Source organism: Petaurus breviceps, unplaced genomic scaffold, assembly GCF_028583685.1.
Source record: "Petaurus breviceps papuanus isolate PSGF00001 unplaced genomic scaffold, PetGlider_PUasm1.0 176, whole genome shotgun sequence".
NCBI lineage: Eukaryota > Metazoa > Chordata > Mammalia > Diprotodontia > Petauridae > Petaurus > Petaurus breviceps.
The window spans coordinates 4,478,675-4,497,932 of NW_027185771.1; the positions used below are offsets into that span (position 1 = coordinate 4,478,675).

The 19,258-nt window shown below is 41.1% G+C and overlaps 1 protein-coding gene across 5 annotated transcripts in view; it reads left to right on the top strand.

Moving 5' to 3' along the window:
• Window positions 1-16,812, top strand: part of LOC138159304 (sulfotransferase 1C4-like) — a 25,383-nt gene extending 8,571 nt beyond the window's left edge. For 2 of the 5 annotated variants that reach the window (XM_069085530.1, XM_069085529.1), the window contains exons 2-7: window positions 7,769-7,942; window positions 9,833-10,047; window positions 12,832-12,958; window positions 14,847-14,941; window positions 15,860-16,040; window positions 16,173-16,812. In XM_069085530.1, the coding sequence (XP_068941631.1) occupies window positions 7,900-7,942; window positions 9,833-10,047; window positions 12,832-12,958; window positions 14,847-14,941; window positions 15,860-16,040; window positions 16,173-16,288 (777 nt within the window). In that variant the 5' untranslated portion in view covers window positions 7,769-7,899 and the 3' untranslated portion in view covers window positions 16,289-16,812. Of the gene's footprint in view, window positions 1-7,768; window positions 7,943-8,196; window positions 8,491-8,985; window positions 9,133-9,832; window positions 10,048-12,831; window positions 12,959-14,846; window positions 14,942-15,859; window positions 16,041-16,172 lie in introns of those variants that run through there. The other 3 variants (XM_069085531.1, XM_069085528.1, XM_069085527.1) reach the window with 3 other exon arrangements.
• The last annotated feature ends 2,446 nt before the right edge of the window (window positions 16,813-19,258 follow it).

Consider the following 19,258-nt stretch of genomic DNA (forward strand, 5'->3'; position numbering starts at 1 on the left):
AATTGCTTTAAATAAATTGAAAAAAAAAAAAAGAAAAAAAAGTTTTCTTTCATTCTCAACTGTGCACTTTTTTTACTTTGTTCTTTCCTCCCCACCACCCAGAAGAATACAATTAAGTGCAGATATATTTCTTTATAGCTATAGATATATACATACACATATACATATATAGACATATACTAGAAAAGAGTTTTTGCGAAAGGTAAGATTTTAGCTGGAACCCGATGGAATTCAGGGTAGCTACCAGGTAGAGATAGAGAGTGAGAGAATTCTAAGCATAGGGGACAGTCAGGAAAAACAAGGCCTGGAGTCAGGAGATGGAATGAATATTTTGTGTGAGGAATGAGGCCAATGCCATTGGATTGCAGAGTGGTGGGAAGAAAGAAAGTATGGGTATCTTCAATACTGTAGTTAATAGGGAGCCACTGGTAAGTTTACTCAATGGGTGACAAGAAAGCTGGAAAGATAGGGGTGGGGGGAAAGTAGGTTATGAGAGGCTTTCAAAGCCAAACTGTGATGTCTTTGTTACCTTTCCTCTAATACTCTCTAAGGATAAAAAAATACCCTGATTGTTTTATAGCCTCTGGGTCTCTCTTACGGAGGACCAAGTTGGTTTTTCTTTATCTACAAATTTTTTTTCTAGAAATCTAATTATATTCTATGAGCTTAGCTTCATATCATTGCTGTACTATTACAACAGCCTTCTAAATTGTTTCCCCACACCAATCCATTCTCTACTCAACTGTCAAATTTATTTTCTTAAAGTACAGATCTAACCAGGTCACCCACATTCCTCACTCAGTAAACTCATCAGTGGTTTTCTATTAATTATGAGACTGAAGACACCCAACTCTATAGGGCATTTAAAGCCCCCTTCCTCCAATCTTCTTATCCATTTCTTCTCTCTAGACAAATCAATCTACTGGCTGTTCCTCACACACAGTGCACTGTCTCTGATATCTATGCCTTTCCATTTATTCCCCTCAATTCTGAAAATGCTGCCTCCCCTTCCACATCATGGAATCCTGGGTCTCCATGATGACTGAAGATTTGGACTTTTCTGATCAAATTCCACTTTTTTTTTTCAGCAGCTCTGCTTAGTTTGAACTCCCCTTAGCATCACCATGTCCCACCCCAATAATTTCATTTTATTTATTATTTATTTTTTTGTTACATTGAAGTTCCAAACTCTCTCTTTCCCTCCCTGTCATGCAGTGGAAAAGGCCACCATTTGACAATGATTTATAAACATATATCCCCCAATTGATAAATGGTCAAAAGATATGAACAGGCAATTTCAGATGAAGAAATTAAAGCTATCTATAGTCATATTAAAAATGCTCTAAATCACCATTGATTAGAGAAATGCAAATTAAAACAACTTTGAGGTACCATCAGATTGGCTAATATGACCAAAAGGAAAAATGATAAATGTTGGAGATGTGGGAAAACTGGAACACTAATGCTTTCTTGGTGGAGTTGTGAACTGAACCATCCATTCTGGAGAGCTATTTGGAACTATGTGCAAAGGGCTATAAAACTGCATAATCTTTTATCCAGCAATACCACAACTAGGTCTGTCTCCCAAAGAGATCATAAAAAATGGGAAAGGACCTACATGTACAAAAATATCTATAGAACTCTTTGCGGTGGCAAAGAATTGGAAATTGAAGGGATGCCCATCACTGTGGAATGACTGAACAAGTTGTGGTGTATGAACGTAAGGGAATACCATTGTTCTATAAGAAATGACAACCAGGCAGATTTCAGAAAAATCTGGAAAGACTTAAATGAACTGATGCTAAGTGAAGTGAGCAGAACCAAGAGAAAGAACACTGTACACAGTAATAGCAACATTGTGTGATGACCAACTTTGATAGAGACCTTCTTCTCCACAATACAATGATCTAAGATAGTTCCAAAAGTTTACTCATGATGGAAAATACTATCCACATACAGAAAAAGAACTATGGAGTCTGAATGCAGATTGAAGCATACAATCTTCTCTTTGTTTTTTCTTTCTCGTATTTTTCCCTTTTGTTCTGATTCTTCCTTCACAACATGACTAATGGGGAAATATGTCTAATAGAATTATATATGTATAGCCTATATCAGGTTGCATAATGTCTTGGAAAAGTGGGAAGGGAAAAAAAATTGGAACTCAAAACCTTATAAAAGTGAATGTTTTAAACTATCTTTACATGTAATTGGAAAAAAATGAGAAAAATATGTAAACCTGGGCGGCCAGGTAGCACAGCAAGTAAGAGCACCGGCTCCAGTGTTGAGAAGACCTGGAGATCTAATCCCGGGCTCAGACACTCAGCACCCACCCAGAAACACCTGGCCGTGTGACCTTGAGCAAGTTACTTAACCCCAATTGCTTAGGGGCGGCCAGGTGGCTCAGCGAGTAAGAGTACCGGCTCCAGTGTTGGGATGACCTGGAGATCTAATCCCGGGCTCAGACACTCAGCACCACACCCAGAAATAACTGGCCGTGTAACCTTGAGCAAGTTACTTAAACCCCGATTGCTTAAAAAAAAAAATGTAAACCATACTATGCAAACTTCTATTTATCAGATCTTTCTCTGGAGGTGGATAGCATCTTCCTTCATAGGTCCTTTATAATTGATTTTGGGTCTTATACTACTCAGAATAACTTGGTTGTTTACAATTATTCTTCAAGCAATATTACTGTAACTGTGTACCATGTTCTTTGGTTCTGCTTACTTCATTTCATTATTTCATGTAAGTTTTTCTAAAATCAGTCAGCTTATCATCCACCACCACTTTCCAGTTTCCTTTTATATGCTCTCCTCTTCCATTAGATTGTAAGCTCCTTGAGGTCAAAGACTGTCTTTCTTTTCCTTGTTTGTATTGTGCTTGGCCCAGTGCCTGTGGCACATAATAAGTGCTTAATTGATGTTTATTGAACTGAATTGACAACCTACCTTGTTTCTGCCTCATGTGTGTCTTGTATATAACTATAGATGTACATGTTGTTCTCATTAATTAGAATGTAAACTCCTTGAGAGCATGGAGTGTTTTCTCTGTTATCTTTGTATCCCTACTGCTTAGAACAGTGCCTGGTACATAGTAAATGCTTATTAAATGCATATTGACTAATTGAAAGGGAGGGCAAATCCAGAGCCGAGGCAGTCTGCCCTAATTGATACCCTCTGAATCTCAGAGAGGTTTCCTCTCCTCTCCATCACCTCTCCACAAAGGTTTTCTGGATTAGCATAACATGGAATAAATTGGAGGTCAGAATGAAAGGAGGCTCAGCTCTCTTATCTTCCTTGAACAACTTAAGTTTGGCTACTTCCATAGTCATGAAACCTCAGATCAGTAGGAACTATTTCTTTTTTAAAAAGCATTTTTTTTAGTTATTAGACATTTGTTCTTCTCCTTCCACTTTCCCCCTACCAGAAAAAGAAGTAAAAACTCATTTGTTACCCACACAATAAATATACATAGTCGAGCAAGATACAATATCCAAAAAATAAGTCTCATTCTGTATATTTAGTCTATCACCTCTTCATTAGGTGGGATGCATCGTTCATCATTGGTCCTCCAGAATCACGATTGATCATTGAGTTGATAAAGATTCTTAAGTCTTACAAAATAGTTAATTTTTATAATATCGTTATTGTATAAATTATTTTCTGGGTTCTGCTTATTTCAGTCTGCATCAGTTCATACAAGTCTTCTTGTTTCTCTGGAACCATCTCCTTCATCATGTCTTATAGCACAATAGTACAAAAGATCCTATTTCAAAAGTCAACAGGTAAATTAAGAGTAAAGATGAATACATCTGAAGAGATAACATAGAATGAGAAGGTTGAATGGATGAATCAGATGAGAAGACCTAACAGGCTTCTTTTTATACAGCATCCTATAGCGTTGGACTACCTTAGAAGACTAGGGTGGATGCTGATGCAGGAGACAAGTCAGACTCCATGTTTCCTAAGCAGTGTGGTCCTGTGTGGTGTCCCTATGGTTATGTTCTGAGTGACAAGCAGGTTCCGTAACTTAACCCAAACTGCTCTTCGTCATGCAGCTTGATCATACATCAGTAACTTTTTTGATGGAGAAAAGGACAGTTTCCCAGAGGGGCCATTACTAAATTCTAGGTCAATGGCAGCAGAACTCTGGAAAAGCCAAAGAGAAGACCAGGGGTAAAAAGAGATCTAGAGGACATTTATGCCCAAAAGCTAATAGAGGATCACAGATTTAAAACTAGAAAGGACCTTCAAGATCATCAAATTCAATCCCCTCATTTGAAATGAAAGTGATTTGACCACAGTCACACAGGAAGTGAGTGACTGGAGCTGACTTTGAACTCAGCCTAACTCCAAGCCGAGCATTCTATCCACTAAGCCACTGAGCTTCTTGAATTGAGCTCACATTTTCCAAGCTAACAATAATATAACAAATTAATTAGCAATTGTTTAAATTACTAATAATATAATAAGTTTGTGCAACACCTTTAACTTTTTTTTGAGACAATTGGGGTTAAGTGACTTGCTCACAGTCACGCAACTAGTAAGTATCTCGGGCTCAATTTGAACTCAGGTCCTACTCTATCCATTGTGCCACCTAGTTGCCCTAACTTTTAACTTTTCAAAGCACTTTCATATTTGTTGTTGTTGTTAATTAATAAACATTTGCATAGTTCTTTGAGGTTTTCAAAATGCTTTGCATTTTGATCTCACTGGATGTTATCTCATTTGATTCTCAAGACAATACTTTGAGGTATTATTAGCCCCACTTTACAGATGAGAAAACTGAGACTGAAAGTCATTAAATGACTTGCCCAGGGTCACACAGCTAGCAAATGTATGAGGCAGGATTTGAACTCAGATCTTCCTGACTCCAAGTTCAACCAACACTCAATCTACTGTGTGAGCTTCAGAACCACTCAACCGAGTAGACTCAGTAGGATTTATTATCCCCATTGGACAGCTTGACAGGAAATGGAGAGGCCCAAAAAGATTAGCTCAGTTAATTGCAGAATTAGAAATAGACATTTGGGCTCTGGTATACAAGCCAAGGGCTTGCTCTACTAGTCCATGAAGATGAAGAGTTTTAAGAATCCCCTTTAAATCAATCAAACAGTAAGCATTTATTAGGCACCTAGTATGTGAGCAAATAAACATTTATTAAACATCTACTACATGCCAAACCCCATAGACACAAATAAGTTTAAAACATTTTTATTGATGTGAGACATCTTGGGGAAATAAAAGTGACAAGACTGGCTATGTCATGTTGTAGTGAGTGAAAGTCTAGAATGACTATTTCAGAGATCCCTTCAAAGAAGGAGGCTTAATGGGCTGACCCAGCCATGTCCAGTTCCAGATTTTGATCACTCCACTGTTGCCCTCTCTCCCTCTGATTTCTAGCTCCTTAATAGCTAGGTCCCTGATTCTTAGAGACTCTATAGTTCATTCACTGCAACAGGACCCACCAAAACAACTTTCTTTTAAAACTCAGACACTGCCATGGAAAGAGTATTGACCCTGGAATCAGAGGACGTGGGTTTGTTTCATACATAGATATAGACCTGGAAGGAATTTTGGAGGCCGTAGACTCTAACGCCCTCATTTCAAAGATGAAGAAATTGAGGGAAGTCAAGTTCATAGAGGGGAGAAGCATCAAAGAGAAAGATTTGAACTCAGCCCTGTTCTTCTTAATAGACTGGGAGATCTTGTAAGTGTAAATGGGGTCTGATCAGGGAAGTACCTCATCCACCACACTTCCTACTGCCATAAAGTTTCTTCCAGCTCAAAATCTCCAATTCAGGGCTCCTTTAGGGCTTGGTGTACAGTGGATAGAGCCCTGGGCCTAGAGTCAGGAAGACCCAAGTTCAAATTCAACCTCAGACACTTCTGGGAAAGTTACTCAATCTGTTTCCACAACTGTAAAGTAGAAATAATAACAGCACCTACCTCCCAGGGTTGTTTTGTTGATGAAGTGAGATAATATCTATAAAGTACTTAGCACGGTATCTGACATGGGGCACTTGATAAATGCTTATACCCTTCCCTTTCCTCTCCCCACCTTTATATCTGATACCTAGAACAGGGTCGGCCACCTACTGAAATACATACTCAAATGGATCTGCGATCTCATTAATTTGGGCATCTCCACCAACCCAACCCATCCATACATGCAATTCTCCTCCATGCCCTCTCTTAAATTTGCCACAGGCAGTCCCCCCAATGGGCTTCCTCCATTTCTCCTGACATTGGGAGGGTGCCAGGAGAGCACTTTGGCTGTCCACATGTCATCTCATTCTTACCACCTGACCAGTTCATGTCTCTTCCTATTATTACAATCCTTGATGTAATCTTACACTCCTGTTGACTCCTTCAGGGATTCCTCATTGGTTATATATGGCGGCTTGTTCATACCCATCCTGCTCCTCTCTTTTGTCTTCTGTTGGGTACTAATTTTTAATTCTTCATAGACAGTTGTATTCTATACCTTTTATAGCAACACTAGTAGAACACCGGTATTAAAAACGATATACCCGGGGCAGCTAGGTGGTGCAGTGAGTAAAGCACAAGCCCTGGAGTCAGGAGGACCTGAGTTTGGTTCCGGCCTCAGACACTTAACACCCACACACAAAAAACTAGCTGTGTAACCTTGGGCAAATTACTTAACCCTAATTGCCCTCTAAAAGGCAAAAAAAAACAAACGATATACCTTTGCCTTCATGGGAAGATTGGGATCAATAACAGAACTTTGCAATTTTCTAAAAGCAATCTAGCTTACTTTCTTCCTTCTCAGTGCTGGACCCCCAGTTCATTGTCCTTCTGTCCTATTTGTCCCAAAGTATATAATGATGGCCAAGATCTATAGAGTGTTAAATTTAAATATATGTTGAAACCTTCTTCATCTACTTGGCTTTTCTGTGTGGATGGACAGGCCAAATTCCCTTGATCTCTGCAATCTTCTAAGGCTTAACACGATCAGTAGAATATTATCTGCAAACAAGCATCTGGAAGACCTCAACCTCCACAAGAGAATCCCTCCTTGATCTGAACTCCGCTCTGATCTCTTCCGTCACAGTAGCAAAAAACTCTGGCAAGCTTGTATCTCCCTCTTTCATGCCTCAGCCAATATTTGTTTATTGTTTATTTGTTTTTAAAGTTAGTGTTTTAATATTTTATTTCTTTCCAATTACATATAAAAATTAACATGCATTTAAAAAATTTATGAATTCCAAATTCTTTTCCTCCCTCATTGAGAAAGCAAGCAATTTGATATGCCCTAGTTTAATGTGCAGAAATGCAATAAGTATCTCCATATTATTCATGTTGTGAAAGAAAACACAAGGCAAAACAAAAAAAACAAAGAAAATAAAGAAGCCAATGTTTATTGATAGAGCACAATTGAGTAGGGTTATTTCTTTTATTATTTGTTCCTAGGAATCTTGAGTGAATTTGATATGTGGATGCAAATCATTTTGTTATAAAAGGGCCTTCAGGTCAGGGTAATGTTCTACTGAAACAAATGCTTTTTCATCATCAAACAAGAAATACAATGGGATCTCATATTCTCTCCATCATTATGAGATGCTAAAGATGTGCTCCATTGTTGAAAATGAATTGGAAAAGCCTGCTGGCTCCTTGCTAATACTTTCATCAAGGATAGCCTAGACTCACATATGAATGATTCTCATTAAGATTTTATGCAGATTAGAGAGGTAGGCATATAGGTTGGTAATTAATGATATTTTTTTTTCCTGTCACCTTTTTTTTAGGTATTAAGTGGATAGAGTGCTAGGTCTGGAGTCAGGAGGATCTCAGTTAAAATCCAGCCTCAGACACATTAGCTATGTGATTCTGGGCAAGTCACTTAACCTCTTTTTGCCTCAGTTTCCTCAACTGTAAAATGGGGATAACAATAAAGCATTTAGTGCAGTGTCTAGTATGTGGTAAGTACTATATAAATGTCTATTTCTTTCCCCTTCACTATTAATAAGACCTGAGATTTTTTTCCCATGTGTTTGACATCCTCCCTTTCTTGAGACACCTTGTATATCAGTCTCTCAAAGCCCTCACCATTGTGGGCCCTCTAGCATAGACCTTTGTATACCCTTGGCCCCATCCAACTGTCTTGCTCATATTTGTTACTTTTATGTCATTTCTACCTCTCCTATAGGTACATCCGGAACTCTGAGGTTAAAGTTCATGTGTGGTGGTTCCACTACCCCTGATAGAACATAGAGTTTGTTAGGTAGAGCAGTGGATAGAATATCAGACCTGAAGTCAAGAAGGCTCATCTTCCTGAGTTCAAATCTGGTCTCAGATATTTATGAGATGTGTGACCCTGGACAAGTCACTTCACCCTGTTTGCCTCCGTTTCCCCATCTGTAAAAATGAGCTGGAGAAGGAAATGGCAAACTGCTTCAGTACCTTTGCCAAGAAGACCCCAAATGGAGATTATGAAGAGGCACACATGATTGAAAACAACACCCAAACAGTGAATTTTTGCAAATCTTCATTTTTCTCCTTTTCTCATCCTTGAATGCCTGTGGGACAGCTTGTTGCTTATCTTGCCAAACTTTTCATTCAAGTGGTTTTCTTCTTCAGTGCTTCTCTCTGCTTTATGAGATAATGTTGCTTATAATCCTCCATCATTCTTCTTCATACTGTTCAAGGAAAAAACTGATACTGTGTTCTATGTTTAGGTACCAGTCTGCCAAAAGCAATTTTAATTTAAGATTAATCTTATTAGATTATTTAATTTAAGATTAATCTAATTCCAAGTCATTTCTCATTTAAAGAAGGAGATGTCTAAATGGCAATGTTACCTCATGCCCTCCAATTGTCTCTGCTCCAAGAAAATTTTAGGTAACATTAATAGGAATCCAAGAAAGAAAATTAAGGTATTTAACTATCCACTTTTGGATTAGCATTCCTAATAGTTGATATCTCCTTCCTCCTAGACCACTCATCTCCAGGAATCAATGTGGTTCTTCCCACAGACACATCATAGAGAATCCTATTTGAGTGACTTGTTGCATGGGAAAGGTTACTTTAAATGGAGAGGACTCTAATTTAAACCTTCTGGGAACAAAGGGAAGAATTTGCCCCTTGATGGGTCCTGTCCTATCAGGTGGAGGTAGGGAATTACCAAGTAAGCCTTTATTTACACCAAAGGTAATAAATTAAGTTGTCTTTCAGTCCTATTAATCTTCCATGACCCTATTAGGGGTTTTCTTAGCAAAGATACTGGGGTAATTTGCCTTTTCCTTCTCCAGACCATTTTACAAATGAGGAAACTGAGGCAAGGAGGGTTAAGTGACTTGCCTAGGGTCATACAGCTAGTAAGTGTCTGAGGCCAAATCTGAACTCATGAATATGAGTCTTCCCGACTCCAGGCCCAGTACTCTATGCACTGTGGTGCTGCCTAGCTGATCCACACCAAAGATACTCTGTTAAATTCCTGACCTTTGCCTAAAGAAAAGCTTGTTTTCTTTTGTCTTGACCTGAAGCACTAGTGCTATTTGGAGAGCACAGCTCTGAATGGGATGCAGGGGTCAGGACCCTGGGCAGCCAGGAGACAGCAGACACCTTGGGGAGAAGACCTTGAAGACAGAGGAAATGGGGATGGGCTGATGGCCAATTTTGCCTCCGTTAGAATTGTGCTTGAGGGACAAGCTACGTCCCTTTTCTAACTTTTTCTAACTCTTCCGGGAATGAGCTAACTAACCTTCTTTCTAACTCTTGGGGGAATGAAAATTGGAGGAGCTATGATTCCTACCCTCCTTGCCCCTCCACCCCTGGCCTTCAAAACCACTCCCTTTTCCTTTCTCTCCCAGGTACAACCTGGATGCAGCAAATCCTGAGCCTCATCTTCAACAAAGAGGACTTCCAGAAGGTCCAGGGCATACCTACCTGGTCTCGGGTCCCCTGGCTTGAGCATACATACTTATTAGACTGTTTGGCTCAGATGGATGCATCCAAACCACGCCTGCTCACCACTCACTTCCCTGCCAAATTACTGATCCATAACCTGAAAAACTCCAAGGCTCGAGTAAGTAAGACTGGCCCCAGAGGCTTTCTTTGTCTTTTTTTAATTTTTCTAAGAAAAAAACATACAGCAAAACAGGTGGGTAAGAGGGTGAGAGAGGATAGAGATAAAGCAGGAAGAAGAAAAACAAAAGAAAGAAAAAAAGACCTTGGGGGGTGGCTAGGTGGCGCAGTGAATAGAGCACAGGCCCAATAGAGTCAGGAGGACCTGAGTTCAAATCCAGCCTCGGACACTTTAGACAAAAACTAGCCATGTGACCTTGGGCAAGTCACTTAACCCCAATTGCCCTGCCTTCCCCCCTCCAAAAAGAAAAAAAAAGGAAGCAAAGAAAGTCTGGACAGCTTTGAAAGTTACTTGTTGAGTTTATCATATACTTAGAAAGAAAAACAAATAAGTCCTATACAATAGAGACCTATAGGTTCATATACAATCCACTTTTTCTGTGCTGCTGTGTATAAGGAAGTGCCCATTTATTTAGTGTTTATTAAGTTCAGAATAAAATATACACATAATATTCACATACATATATACATACACACAAAATATATGCATACATATGTATAAGCGAGATGTGTGTGCATAATTGATTATATAATGTGTAAATTTAATGTATACATGTATAGAAATAATATTAATATAATGTACATGTGTATAACTAACATATATATGTATGTGTGTGAGATATGTGTATAGAATCTTTTTTAAGTGGTTGGTCCCTAAGCAGGCAGGGAGCCAACACACATCCTCAGTTCCAGGATGCCATGAGTTTGATTCAGGAGCCAAATCCTTGGGTATGTGAGGAATGGGAGCTTTCAGTCAAAATGGAGGAAATCAAACATGTAAGTGGAATATGACAAGCTGGTTGACAGGCAACAGTATGGTGTGATTGATGGCTACTAGACTTGGAATCAGGAAGACATAGGTTCAAATGGCATCTTTGATACTGTGTGACCTTGGACAAGTCACTTAGCTTTTCTGTCCCTCTATTTCTCCATGTGTAAAATAAGAGGTTGGTACCTAATGGCCTCTATGATCCCCTTCTAGCTTCAAAACTGTGATTCTTCAGTAGACTAAAGAGAGGCATGAGGTGATTTTCAGGACCAGAGCCAGCAACCAGCAGAAGGGAGAGAATGACAGTGGTATACCTTCCAGAAATACAACATTCCTGATGCCAAAAAGAACCATTAGTACCCAGCCTCCTGTCTGGTGTTCTAGTCCTTGGTGTGAATCATCTCTCCTGCCTTCAAGAGTCAGCAGTAGTGAAACACTTTGAAAATGGAGGAACGCCACATGAAGCTTTAAGGTCCTGACCACTCATTAAGCCCACACTGTCTCAATCAGGAAGTCAAGGCATGAGTTCCTGGTTCAGCTGTTCCTGTTTGTCTTTCAGTCTCAAAGAGTACCAGGCTGTCAGATATCTAATGGCTGTATGACCTGGGCAAGTCACTTCCCCCTGTTTACCTCAGTTTCCTTATCTGTAATATGAGCTGGAGAAGGAAATGGCAAACCACTCCCATATCTTTGCCACGAAAACCCGAAATGGGGTCACAATGAGTCAGGCACGACTTAGAAATGACTGAACAACAACTACTCAGTAACAATACAAAGAAAAAGAATGCCATGTTTAATTAGCTAGCATTAATGTTGTTAATACTGACTCTGATTCTTAGGTGGGTGCCAGCCTTGTGATCTTGGGAAAGTAATTTATCATCTCCAGGCTCCAATTTCCCTTACTTCAAAATGAAGAGTTTGAGGAAATAGCTCTGGGTTTGGCATCAGAAGACCTTCAGATAACAAGAAAAAGTAATAAGAAATAACAAGAAAAACAAATAAGTCCTATGCAATAGAGACCTGAAGTTTCACATACAATCCGCTTTTCTGTGCTGCTGTGTATGAGGAAATGTCCATTTACTTAGCCTTTTTGTGCATTTATTGTTTATATTTATATTTTATCTATATATTGTTTATATTTATTTATTTAGCTTTGCCGCTTATTACTGACATGGTCTTGGATAAGTTACTTCCCAGGACTGTCGCCCGGGACATCAGTCATAAGGTGTACCCAGGAAAACAGCAGGAAGGGGGCCAAATTTACTTGTGAGGTAGAGGTGTGGAAAGAACTCAGACTTTATAAAAATAACATAAATTCCCATGAGGTGGAGAGAGAGAGAGAGACCCCAGGACACAGTACCCATGGATGGAAAACCCAGGACTCCCTCAGGCTGCTGCTGGGGAAGCTGCTGACCCATGAAGGAGGAGAATGAGGCCAGGTCAAAGGGGAGTTCCTCTTGGTACTGCCATTGTTGGAAGGACTCGGTAGCACAGAAAGCATCTAGTAGTTTCCTGTTTTATAAAGAATTATTCTTGCTAAGTGCTAAACTCAATTGTTTCTGCCTGCCAAAGTAGTACTGGTACTATCAGCACCCTTTATAGTTCAGTGCCCTGAAACAAAACTTCAGCTGACCCGTAGTTACAACTCTCACTTCCTTCTCTAGAATTCAGTTTCTATACAATAAGGAAGTTGGATTCATTGATTCCTAAAGAGTCTTCTAACCTAACCTTTCCTTATCATTTGATCCTATGAATAGATGAAGATCTATAAGGTTCATCATAAATCATCTTGAATTTCATGATTCTATACAAGCATAGGAAGTGGCATAGAGATGGGAGAAAAGTAAACAGAGCCAGAGAGGGCTCCCCAAGAAACTTGGTTAAGCAACAATCCTTAGGATTTGTCTCAGAAGCTCAGGATTGTCCCTACCCTTTCTTAATTTGATTTCCCCTTAGGTGGTGTACATGGCACGGAACCCAAAGGATGTCCTGGTCTCCTACTATCATTTCCACAAGTTGGCGAAGTTTCTGCCAGATGTCGGTTCCTTTGAAGATTTCTTTGACCAGTTCCTGGAGGGCAAAGGTTATTATATGGGGACCCAGGGTGGTGAGGACAGAACTAATAGGGAGGAAAACCTGACCAGGTGTGAGCTCCCTTTTGAGGGCAGTTCCATTTCTTATGTCTGGTTAATCTCTTTAATTTTAATTTCTAATTCCAAATTCTCTCCCTCCCTCTATCCCTTCCCCACCCATTGAGAAGGCAAAAAATTACGATACCCATTAGGCAAGAAATATGATACCCATTATACATATGAAGTCACGCAAAAAATATTTCTAGTGTCTGGTTTAACATCTAACCTCACTACTCAGAGCTGTGCAAAAATAGAGAGGGTTTGTTCTGGTGTTGAGGACTTCAGCCTCCCAGTGGAAGCAAATTCTCCATCAATGGAAGACATCAAGCAGAATCTGGATTGAAAAGGGATTCCCCCTCTGGGATCCCTCCTCACTCAGAGATTCTGTGACTTTATCAGTGGCAAGGTTGGGAGGACTGTTCAAGACCCTGGCTAAGGGGATAGAGTTGTTTGGGGGTATATCCCATGGTCAAGGGATTCCTCCTTCTTCCCAGGGCACCAATGACATCGGTGGGACAGGGAAGAAGGGGAAGGCCCACAAGCCTCTTCTAACTCGGCCTTTTCCTGTCTGCCCTGTTTGAAGCAGGAGAAGAGGGCAGACTTATGTCTAAGGTGATGTTGTCCAACTCAGATAGAAAAGGAGGGGTCACCAAAACCACACACAAGGATCTCTCTGGGCTGCATATTGACGTAGTTTTAAAATGTCATGTTATCTGTGTTCTGCTATATTTTTATTTATTTTGTTAAAAATTTTTCAATACATTTTAATCTAGGTCAGACTGTGCCCAGGAGTGTTGCAAACCACATGGTGGACCTCTGGTCTAAGATACCAGAGGGCCAGCCAGATAAGATAAGATTGCCATGGGATGTGATCAGAGCCACAGATAAAACCAAAAGGGATAAGGAAACTGGCCTCACCCACTGTCCCTTCTAGAGATCAGAATTCAGAGCTGGGAGGGACCTCTGAAGTGCTCTAAATTAAGGTTTCTTAAGTTTTTTCCACTCAAGGCCCTTTTCTAGTCTCAGTTGGTTGGTCCTGCATGGCTTGAGGACACAAGCAGTACAAAGTGCATGTGCTTTGTGTTCAGAACCAAGGCTGCAGGGTATACAACACAGGCAAGTGCTGCCAGAAATACATCAGATCCATCGGTTGTTGCACATTCAGAAACCTTTTGCTATTGCCAAAATTTTTCACGACCCTGACCACAGTTCAAGAAGCATTGCCATCTAAATAGTAGATTTCAGAGGTTGGTGGCTGTGTGACCCTGGGCAAGTCACTTACCCTCTGTTTGCCACAGTTTCCTCATCTGTAAAATAGGGATAATAACAGCACTTACCGTGAAGGGCTGTTGTAAAGGGTAGAATGAGATAATTTTGGTAAAGCAGTTGGCATACTTCTTGGCACACAATAGGCACCATGTAAATGATTCTTCCCCTCTCTATTGTTCACTTACAGATGAGGAAAATGAGGTCCAGAGGTTAAGTGACCTTCCCCAGGTCATAGGGTAATAAGTGGCAGACCATGGATTCTGCCTCAGGTTCTCCTGACATCAGATACAGGGCTATTTTCCGTCCAGCTCCCTCCATCTCATTATCAACAACTCAGGCAAATCCTGAAGGTGCATACCACTAGAAAGTTTTCTAAGGCCTCTGCTGCTTTTTTCAGAAAGATCAAATGATATGTGTTCTTCCTCTGGGCTCAAGACGGATGCCCCCCTGCCTTCTGGGAGAGCCCTCCCCTGACCATGGGCCAGGCAACTCCCTTGGTCAAAGCTGAGGGGCTGCTGGCCTTGGCTTGGGAGTATGCGCTTGACCCTCTCTCTACCTTCTCTCCCCCAGTGAATTTCGGTTCCTGGTTTAACCACATAAAGGACTGGCTAGGTGTCCAGCAAGAACTAAATTTCTTTCTGATCACTTATGAAGACCTATCCCAGGTAAACCAAGATTTCTCCACCGCGTTTCCCTGTGCTCAGTCCTCAGTGATGGATCCCATAGACCCTTCACACAGTCTTCTCAGGGGTCTCCTTCCTGGCCAAGGCCAATCCTGACTTTGGTGATGCCATGATTACAGATGAGAGGGGCGCAGGGCCCCCAGCTTTGACCTTCAGCTTTTCCCCAAGCAAGACCCTTCCATCCTAGCTCCCCAGTCCTCTGGGAATCTTCTCAGATACTCCAAACTCCCAGAGAAGCAAACAAGTGGAGCTGGGATGCTGGAAAATAGTTAAAAGGATCACGTACCCACAAACACATACCCACATACCCACGCATGATCACACACATTGTCACAAACACAGACACATGTATTATACACATAAGTCACATAATCACACAGCTCTCAAACACACATACACACTCACATGCACATGCATTGTACACAGAAACAGATACATCTCTACATACATCCTCACAAACACACCCATAATCACACAAGCTCATACATCATCAGAGGTACATACATGCATACTTCACAAACACTCACATACACACATGAATTCTATGTGCACATCATATACTCATAAATACATACACACATACACAATGTACTCACACATAACCACAAAAGCACACACATCGTCACAGACACACACATACACACATTTTACAGATAATTGCACACACACATAGACATTTACTCATAAACACACGCCGGCACCCATGCACACCAGTTGGACTAGGTAGGGAGCGCCTGTTCCCTGCTCCCCAGTCCCAAGCCTACCCCCAGATTCCCCAGCCTGGTTTCTAGTCACTCCTCCTTTAGGAGCAGCACAGGTTCCAGAGCTGAGTCTCTGGGGGAGGAGGGGAGGTAAGGGTGAAATGATGCCTCAGTCTCATCCCTGCGCCCTGTTTCCAAGGACCCTCGCCAGGCTATCCAAAACCTGTCCAACTTCCTGGGCCAGCCGCTGGAGCCCAAAGAGCTTGAGAACATTCTACATTACTGCAGCTTTTCTTTCATGAGTAAAAATGATCAACTCAACTATTCCCTTACATCTCCGGAGGTATTTGACCACAGTATTGGAAAGTTTATGAGGAAAGGTAAGAAGGGGGGCTCCCAGGGAGGTGCACTGCTCTGTCCCAGCCTTGGGAGTTCCCATGGGGCTTCCCCAGGGAAAAGAGGGGGGCTCTACCCATCCCAGCCTTTCACTCAGTGTCCTTTTCTCCCTTTAGGTGTGACAGGAAACTGGAAGGAATACTTCTCACCTGAGCAGAACGCCAAGTTCAATAATGTGTACCAGGCAGAGATGGGTGATCTCACCATTAAACTCCCCTGGTCTCTGGACTGACCAGGAAAAAAAAACACCAGACCCTTTCTCTCCTCATCAGGCTGATTATTGTAGTGATGCTTCAGCTCTGCTCCCCACCCCCACCCCTACACTGATGAGCCATAGACTAGGTGGTAGCAGGATGGTAAGGAGCCTTGGATTCTTGCACAGTGGGCAGAGCCTGGCTGAGAACAGCCTATGGGGAGTTCAGGGCTCCCCTCATATGTTATTCAGTAGTCAACAAAAGGAAGCTTTCTTAGACTTACTTAAAAGGTAATTCACTTCCTGCTAGGAAGAGTAATTTTACTTCTGCATAGAGTGTTGGACCTGGAGTCAGGAAGACCTGAATTCAAATCCAGCCTCAAGACACCTCCTAGCTGTGTGACTCTGGGCAAGTCATTTACCCTTGTCTGCCTCAGTTTCCTCAATTATGTAATGGTGACAATAATAGCACCTCCTAGGGTTCTTACGGGGATCAAATGATATATTTGTAAAGAGTTTAGTAGAGGGTAGGTGCTTAATAAATTAATTAATAATTAATAAAAGGTGCATATTTTCTTCCACCTATACTAACCTGTTTTCTATTCCTCATATACAACACTCCATGCCTTTACACTGACTTTCCCTAGTGAGGAGGACACCTAAATTGCTAACCTTCAGGGTCTAGAATGATGTTGGAGATTGGGGGAAGGTTTGTAGGAAAAAATAACTGAGTTCTGTTTTGGACATATAGAGTTTAAGATGTCTGCTGGACGTCCAACTCAAGATTCTTGATCAGAGGTTTCCAAACTTATTTGGCCTACACCCTTTTTCAGAAAAGAAAATTACTCAGCATCCACCTGGAAACCTATTTTCTTTAACCTTTTAAGGTATTGTTGTTGTTTGAAATTTGCATCATTTCAAAAAATATTTTTAAAAACTTTTTAAATGATGCATTTTAAATTTAATAATTTATTGTAAATTTCTAGGTTTTTTTTCTTGCACTGAAATTTTGATGAAACAATATTGCATCATGTGGCCATATAATATCATATTGGAAACAAGTCATTACACTCACATATTCCTCCCAATGCATGCTGGACTTCCGGACAATGCTCCAAACGCTGTGGGGGCACCTGAGTTCGAGGAGAGGAAGTGGGGGCACCTATTGTAGATGACTTATTAAAGGGTTTTAGCTATAAAGGGCAGAAGAAAAATAGAGCATAGCAGGATGGAAAGATCAAGTGAGGATTTTTTTTGTCCTCTCAAGGAATTGGCAGTGGCCACGTCCATGTTCATCAAACCAAACTCCATCAAATTGAGATCTTGTCTATATATCTTGATCTCTGAATCTAATTCTTATCACAATATCTTATATAACAGATGCTCATGAAATGCTTGTTAAATTAAATTGAACAAGCCAAGCATATACTCTTGATGCAGGCTCCTGGCTTGGAATGTAATAGTGGGTTGAACAAGCCAGGCCCAGCTTTCTGGGTCTCAGTGGAGGCCACATTATATCTCTGGGTAACTCAATGATAACCATAGCCCAGACTACTACTGACCTTCCTCCCCTTTCCAGAAATGTATGTCAGGCACATCGCAGATGAGATGAAGCTTACCTGGGCTGAAGTATCTACTAATCCTCATTAACCCTGAGCAAATTCTCTGTCCTTATGACACCCCCTTTCCTATATCAACCCCCTTCCCTCCAAATATCCCCTATTCCTGAATGCTATAATGAGGAACATCTAACCCATGGAACGTCATGCGAACACTGAGTGTTGATCACAGTAAAGAAACGTGTACCTGGAGCCATCTCACATGTAAGTCAGGATGAATGACAAATAAATACATGATAAGAACTGTTTCCACATGTATTTTCCCCCCTAAGTCCTTCTGCTTGGCTGAGAATCCCTTCTCTCCTCTTGTTTTAATGATCAAATGTTGTACCCAGGCCATTAAATGCCCATCTGTTAAAAACCAAAATGCATTTAGTATGGGTAGGAAAAAAAGAAAGATTCTCTTATGCCACTGCTGTGTTGATGCTGTAAGTGGTCGGTTATGTTGGCATGAGAACCCTGTTCATTATCCATATTCTCTGAATTGTACTTAGAGTTCATCGGGAACAGAACAGTGGGAGATGCTGGGGAGATGCACAGTGGTTCAGCTCTGATGACTTTCATTTGCCACTGGCCCATTTTGGGGATAGGATGGTTGAGAAAGCTTAGCAGCATGAGCCACCCTGGAGAAGGAAGAGAGCTGGTGTGAGGGAGGGAGGAAATCAAGAAGCCGAATTCCATTACTGCTTTAAGCTAGTGACGCTAATGGAGCTCCTGGGTGGGAGCCTGATGCAGCCAAGGCAGTCGTGACTGGAGATTTGCATATGGAAACTCAAGCAGGTCTCTCACCTTTGTTATTTCTAAGCTGATGCTTTCTACCAAAATAGAATAATAGAAGCAACTCAGAAGTCTGGCAGTTCCACATTTCCATCGTCATGCTTTCTTGGGGTCCTCCTCCTGATCTATTACTTGCCACTGGACCCAAATGGCTCTGGAGGATAAAGTGAGGCTGGCGACCTCGTACAGCCCTTCCTCACTTAAACCCAGTTCACTTGCATGGCATGGCATCACCTTCCTGGTGTCATGGTCCTTTTTGATAAGAAAGGACAAGCAACAGCCTGTCATTCTTTCTTGTCTGTCAGTCAATTAGAGCACATTTAGTAAGTGTCTGGGAAAGGACTGGAGACTTTTTAAGTCATGCCCTTGGGGAGTTTGGGTGCAAGGTCAGGAATGATAGAAAGGACACGCAGAAAAACGGGTCAACAGCTAAACATACACAAATGATGTGTAGAGAACTCCTGGTATGAGAACTCCCATCACTAACACAGATCACAATCTGTCTATAACTTACTAGATAAATCTTAGGGAATCCCCTTGAGACTCCAAGGGAGGGGTTAAGTAACAGCAGCAATAAGTTTCATAGAGCCTGCTATGGGCCAGGCGCTGTACT